Source organism: Mobula birostris, chromosome 1 (assembly GCF_030028105.1).
Source record: "Mobula birostris isolate sMobBir1 chromosome 1, sMobBir1.hap1, whole genome shotgun sequence".
Lineage (NCBI taxonomy): Eukaryota > Metazoa > Chordata > Chondrichthyes > Myliobatiformes > Myliobatidae > Mobula > Mobula birostris.
In genome coordinates, this window is record NC_092370.1 from 249,999,430 (window position 1) to 250,006,382 (window position 6,953).

At 42.0% G+C, this 6,953-nt stretch overlaps 1 protein-coding gene across 1 annotated transcript in view; it reads left to right on the forward strand.

Annotated features, from left to right (window-relative positions):
- Positions 1-6,714, forward strand: part of LOC140206268 (alpha-1-antitrypsin-like) — a 113,113-nt gene extending 106,399 nt beyond the window's left edge. Inside the window, exon 5 of the mRNA XM_072274600.1 lies at positions 6,227-6,714. Coding sequence (XP_072130701.1) covers positions 6,227-6,415 — 189 coding nt within the window. The 3' untranslated portion in view covers positions 6,416-6,714. The remainder of the gene's footprint in view (positions 1-6,226) is intronic.
- The last annotated feature ends 239 nt before the right edge of the window (positions 6,715-6,953 follow it).

Below are 6,953 nucleotides of genomic sequence, written 5' to 3' on the forward strand. Positions count from 1 at the left end.
TACTGCCTACGTTCTAACTGAAGGACCTGTTCAGGGACCGTACCGTCTATGTTCTATATGAAGGGCCTGTTCAGGGTCTGTACTGTCTACATTCTATCTGAAGAACCTGTTCGGGGACCGTACCATCTGTGTTCTCTCTGAAGGGACTGTTCAGGGACTGTACCGTCTATATTTGACCTGAAGGAGCTTTTAACGACCAGTACTGTCTACGTTCTATCCGAAGGACCTGTTCAGCGGCTGTACTGTCGACGTTCTATCTGAAGGACAGTTTCAGGGACTGGTCTGTCTACATTCTATCTGAAGGACCTGTTTAGATAGAACAGGGAGAAGGACCTGTTCAGATAGAACAGGTAGAAGACCTGTTCAGAACGTACTGTCTACGTTCTATCTGAATGACCTGTTCAGGAACTGTACTGTCTACGTTCTATCTGAATGACCTGTTCAGGGACTGTACCATCTACGTTCTATCTTAAGGACCTGTTCAGAGTATGTACTGTGTATATTCTATCTGAAGGACCTGTTCAGTGGATGTACTGTCTACGTTCTAACAGCAGGACATGTTCCGGGACTGTATTGTCTACGTTCTATCTAAAGGACCTGTTCAGGGACCGTACCGTCTATGTTCTATCTGAAGGGCCTGCTCAGGGTCTGTACTGTCTACCTTCTATCTGAAGAACTTGTTCAGGGTCCGAACCATCTAAGTTATCCCTGAAGGGCCTGTTCAGGGACTGTACTGTCTTTGCTCTACCTGAAGGACCAGTTCAGGGATTGTAGTGTCTGTGTTCTAACTGGCGGACATGTTCATGGTCTGTACCGTCTACGTTCTATCTGAAGTTCCTGTACAAGGATAGTACTGTCTACATTCTATGTGAAGGACCTTTTCAGGGACTGTACCTTCTATATTTGACCTGAAGGAACTTTTCAGGGCCTGTACAGTCTACATTCTATCTGAAGGACCTGTTCAGCGGCTGTACTATCTACGATTTATCTGAAGAATCTGTTCAGGGACTGTACTGTCTACATTCTATCTAAAGGACTGGTTCAGGAGCTGTTCTGTCTACATTCTATCTGAAGAACATGTTTAGATAGAACAGGGAGAAGAACCGTTTCAGATAGAACAGGTAGAAGACCTGTTCAGAACGTACTGTCTATGTTCTATCTGAATGACCTGTTCAGGGACTGTACCATCTACGTTCTATCTTAAGGACCTGTTCAGGGTCTGTACTGAATACCTTCTATCTGAAGGACCTGTTCAGGGACTGTACTGTCTACGTTCTATCTCAAAGACCTGTTCAGGGACTGTACGGTCTACATTCTATCTGAAGGACCTGTTCAGGGACTGAACTGAGTACAATTTTTCTGAAGGACCTGTTCAGGGACCGTACCATCTACGTTCTCTCTGAAGGGCCTGTTCAGGGACTGTACTGTCTTTGTTCTATCTGAAGGACCGGTTCAGGGACTATCGTGACCGTGTTCTAACTGGCGGACCTGTTCATGGTCTGTACTGTCTACCTTCTATCTGAAGGACCTGTACAACGACAGTACTGTGTACGTTCTAAGTGAAGGACCTGTTCATGGACTATACCGTCTATATTTGACCTGAAGGAACTTTTCAGGGACTGTACCGTCTACGTTTTATCTGAAGGACCTGTTCAGGGGCTGTACTGAGTACATTTTTTCTGAAGGACCTGTTCAGGGACAAAACTGTCTACGTTCTATCTGAAGGTCCTGTTCAGCGTCTGTACTGTCTACGATTAAGCTGAAGAAACTGTTCAGGGTCTGTACTGTCTACATTCTATCTGAAGGAACTGTTCAGGGACTGTACTGTCTACATTCTATCTGAAGGACCTGTTCAGGGACTGTTCTGTCTACATTCTATCTGAAGGACCTTTTTAGATAGACAGGGAGAAGGACCTGTTCAGATAGAACAGGTAGAAGACCTGTTCAGAACGCACTGTCTACGTTCTATCTGAATGACCTGTTCAGGAATTGTAATGTCTACTTTCTATCTGAATGACCTGTTCAGGGACTGTACCGTCTACGTTCTATCTTAACGACCTGTTCAAGGTCTGTACTGAGTATATTCTATCTGAAGGACCTGTTCAGTGGATGTACTGTCTACGTTCTAACAGCAGGACCTGTTCAGGGACTGTACTGTCTACGTTCTATCTGAAGGACCTGTTCAGGGACTGTACTGTCTACGTTCTATCTCAAAGACCTGTTCAGGGACTGTACTGTCTACATTCTATCTGAAGGACCTGTTCAGGGACTGTACGGTCCATGTTCTACCTTAAGGACCTGTTCAGGGACTGTACCGTCTATATTTGACCTGAAGGAACTTTTCAGGGCCTGTACTGTCTACGTTCTATCTGAAGGACCTGTTCAGGGACTGTACTGTCCATGTTCTCTCGGAAGGATCTCTTCAGGGACTATTCTGTCTACGTTCTATCTGAAGGACCTGTTCAGGGACTGTACAGTCCATGTTCTACCTTAAGGACCTTTTTCAGGACCTATTCTGTCTACCTTATATCTGAAGGACCTGTTCAGGGACTGTACGGTCTACGTTCTATCTGAAGGACCTGTTTAGCGGCTGTACTGTCTATCATTTATCTGAAGAAACTGTTCAGGGTCTGTACTGTGTACGTCCTATCTGATGGACCTGTTCAGGGACTGTACTGTCTGCGTTCTATCTGAAGGACCTGTTCAGGGGGCTGTTCTGTCCACATTCTATCTGAAGGATGGATCTGTTCAGGGACTGTACTGTCTGCGTTCTATCTGAAGGACTTGTTCAGGGGCTGTACTGTCTACGTGCTATCTGAAGGACTTGTTCAGGGTCTGTTCTGTCTACGTTCTATCTGAAGGACCTGTTCAGGGGCTGTTCTGTCTACGTTCTATCTGAAGGACATGATCAGGGACTGTTCTGTCTATGTTCTATCTCCTAAGAATACATTTGGCACTCATGCACGAATACTTTTCATCCTGTGGCCTGCACACCGAAACCAAACGTGCAATGAACCTGAACATGATTAGATGTTTCCTTGTAAATGTCAACCTTCTGGTAGCATGATAGCATGATGTGTAGCTCAAGGCTTTCCTGTACAGGTGACCCAGGTTCATTCCTAATGCTGCCTATAAGGAGTTTGTACATTGTCCCCATGGCCACATGGGTAGCCCTTATGTGCTCTCGTTTCTTTCCACTGTCCAAAGACGTACTGGTTAGTAAGTTGATCGGTCATTGTAAATTGTCCCGTGATTGGGAAATAGAATGTTATGTTGAAGTTGTATAAGATGTTGGTGAGGCCTAGCTTGAAGTATCGTGATCAGGATTTGGCCTATAGTTTCCTACCTACAGGAAAGATGTAAATAAGGTTGAACGAGTATTGAGAAAATTTACAAGGATGTTGCCAGGTCTGGAGGACCTGAGTTATAAGGAAATGTTAAATTGGTTAGAACTTTAATCCTTGGAAAGTAAAAGACTCATAGAGGTATACAAAATTATGCGATGTGTTAATGTGCTAAATGCAAACAGGTTTTTTTCCACTTAGGTTGGGTGGGACAACAAATAGTGGTCATAGGTTAAGGGTGAAAGGTGAATAGTTCAAGGGGAATGAGGGAAAACTTCTTCACTCAGAGGGTTGTGAGAGTGTGGAATGAACTGCCAGTGCAAGTGGTGAATGTGAGCTCAATTTCAATGCTTACGAGAAGTTTGGATAGGTACATGGATAGTTGGGGTAAGGAGGGCTATGGTCTCTGTGCAGGTCGATGAGAGTAGGCATCTTAAATGGTTCAGTACAGAGCAGATGGGCTAAAGGGCCTGTTTCTGTATTGTACTTTTCAATGTCTTTATGACTCTCGGCTAGGAATAAGGGTTTGAGCGGAGACACAGCTCAAAGGACCAGAAGGGCCTATTCCACACTATATTGCAATAAGTAAATCAATACATTCTCCTTCATGTGCCTTGCGCGTTACACACTTGGGCGATCATGGCTCTCCACATCGAACGATCCCTCGTGGCGCCAATGATATCTCGCACACTTAGATCTGTTACTTCTTTCATAGTGTCCATATATTTTCCTCTTTGCCTTCCTCTTCCGCATGTCCCAGGCATACAGCCTTGTAACGTAAGGCGTTCTATTTCTTCCTTTCTGATGACATGGCCCTGGAATTTAAGTTTCCTCTCATTTAATGTTTCATTAAAGATCTTTTTGTGCGGCTACGTTGGAGTACTGTCTCATTAGTTACTTATCTCTATATGATAATTTCAAAATTCTTCTAAGAAACCACATTTCTGTTGCTTCTAAGTTTCTTTGGAGTTCTGGTGTTATAGTCCATGTTTCGGAAGCATACAGCAAGATTGACCAGATGTAACATTTTAGTATCCTAAGCCAAAAAGTTAATAACTAACTTCAATAATAAGCATCTGCATTCCAACCCCATGTCATTGAGGACACCAGTGAAATTTTAACTTATGAATTTCAAACATTTGAAAAGGAATGATAGCTTGGGGCTTTCCAGAGTTCAGAGTTCAGAGTTCAAGGCCAATGCTGTCTGGAAGGAGTTTGTACTTCCTACTCGTGAACACATGGGTTTACTTCGGGTTACCTGGGGTTCCCTCCAAAGCCCAAAGTCGTACTGGTTAGTTGGCTAATTGCTCATTGCAAATCAAAGTTTAAAGTAAATTTATTATCACAGTACATATATTGTATGTCACCACATACAACTTTGAGATTCAGTTTCTTGTGGGCATACTCTATAAATCCAAGAAACACAACAGAATCAATGAAAGTCTGCACTGAATAGGATGAACAACCAATGTGCAAAGGACCACAAAATCTGTTTAGGGTGGTGGTGAATCTTGGTCGCTCGGGTTCAGGTGTCTGATGTTGTGGTGTTTGCCGAGCTTGCAGATGTTTCATCTCCAGTCGCGGTGACATCCTCAGTGCGCAGTTGTTGGTGTTTCTCTCTGGGAGTGCTTGTGTTCATGGAGACCCCTGTTCACTTGCTTTGATCCTGATTGGCGAGCCCTTCAGTTGACCTTTGAATTCTATTGCCTCACATTTCTTAAGAGCCTCGACTGGTGAGGAAACATCTGCAAGCTAATTGGCAGGCTCGGCGAACGTGGCAACATCGAAAAATAAACTGTGCAGATACAAAAGAGAAAATAATAATCATTATACATACAGTGGCATGCAAAAGTTTGGGCACCCCAGTCAAAATTTCTGTTACTGTGAATAGTTAAGTGGGTAAGAGATGAACTGATCTCCAAACATCATGAAGTTACAGATGAAACATTCTTTTCAACATTTAAGCAAGATTAGCGTATTATTTTTGTTTTGTACAATTTTAGAGTGAAAAAAAAAAGGAAAGGAGCACCATGCAAAAGTTTGGGCACCCTTAAGAGATTTGAGCTCTCAGACAACTTTTACCAAGGCCTCAGACCTTAATTAGTTTGTTAGGGCTATGGCTTGTTCACAGTCATCGTTAGGAAAGGCCAGGTGATGCGAATTTCAAAGCTTTAGAAATACGCTGACTCCTCAAACCTTGTCCCAACAATCAGCAGCCATGGGCTCCTGTAAGCAGCTCCCTAGCCCTCTGAAAAATAAAATAAATAATGCCCACAAAGCAGGAGAAGGCTATAAGAAGATAGCAAAACATTTTCAGGTAGCCATTTCCTCAGTTTGTAATGTAATTAAGAAATGGCAGTTAACAGGAATGGTGGAGGTCAAGTTGAGGTCTGGAAGACCAAGAAAACTTTCCAAGAGAACAGCAAATAAATAAATAAATATACATAAATAAACAGTAAATGAAAGTAAGTCCATAGGTTGTAGGAACATTTGAAACTTAGGATGAGTGAAGTTACCAAGAGCTTGATGGTTGAGGTGGAATAACTCTTTGTGAACCTGGTAGTGGGGGTCCTGAGGCTCCTCTACCTTCTTCCTCATGGCAGCAGCAAGAAGAGAGCATGTCCTGGATGGTGGGTGGCTGGAAATGTGGTGTTAAATCTGTGGGTTAGGGTTAGGGTGAGAGTTAATTATCTCTAAATAATTAAATAGGCAGTTTGAATAATTCAGTGCATGTTTATAGGCCTAAAACACAACAACACAGTTTTTGTAAGTTGTAAGATATTAATCATATATAGTAATAAAGTATTTGGAAAATCTATGAAACTTATGCATTGGATGTTTTTGTTATAACTCAAGTTTGATGCCTTTTTTTCCCTCTGTAGGTGATGCATAAGGCTGTGCTGGAAGTAGATGAGAAAGGAACAAAGGCTACTGCAGTTACAGACATGCAAGCAATCCCAATGTCTCTTCCTATTGAGTTTAAATGTAACAGACCTTTCTTGTTACTAATTGCTGAAAACAGTATCAGGAATGTCATGTTTGCTGGGAGAGTGAGGAACCCCAACAATTGATCACAGAGTCCACACCATCACAAAACTTGTGCATCTCCGGATGGAAAACAATGCAGTTACTTCTAACACTTAAACTTGTAACATTTAAATATTGGGAGCTGGCTAACATAATTTAGGTTTGCTTTATAATAGGTTAACATGTCAGGCATTGATTGAGGAGATTTCAATTCAAAGTAAACCCTTCAACAATATCCACATTAACAAAATATTTCAAATATAGACTTCCTGGTTGTTATGATTTGCTTAATACATATTTGATTGAATGACATGATTTATATTAAAGTAGAAATTGCACCTGATCTTTACTAGTCGAGTTTGTTATTGGTTTTACTTCAAAGCTCTTCTTCAACTTGCTCTTGTAGACATGTATTTCAAGAATAATAGTCACAGGAAGATTTCCAAATTGTATAAATGATCCATTTATCCTCAGGCACTCAGTAAAAAATGCAATAAACATAAGAGATTCTATAGATATTCGGAACCTTGAGCAACATGCACAAAACACACAAAATGCTGGAGAAACTTAGCAGGTCATGCA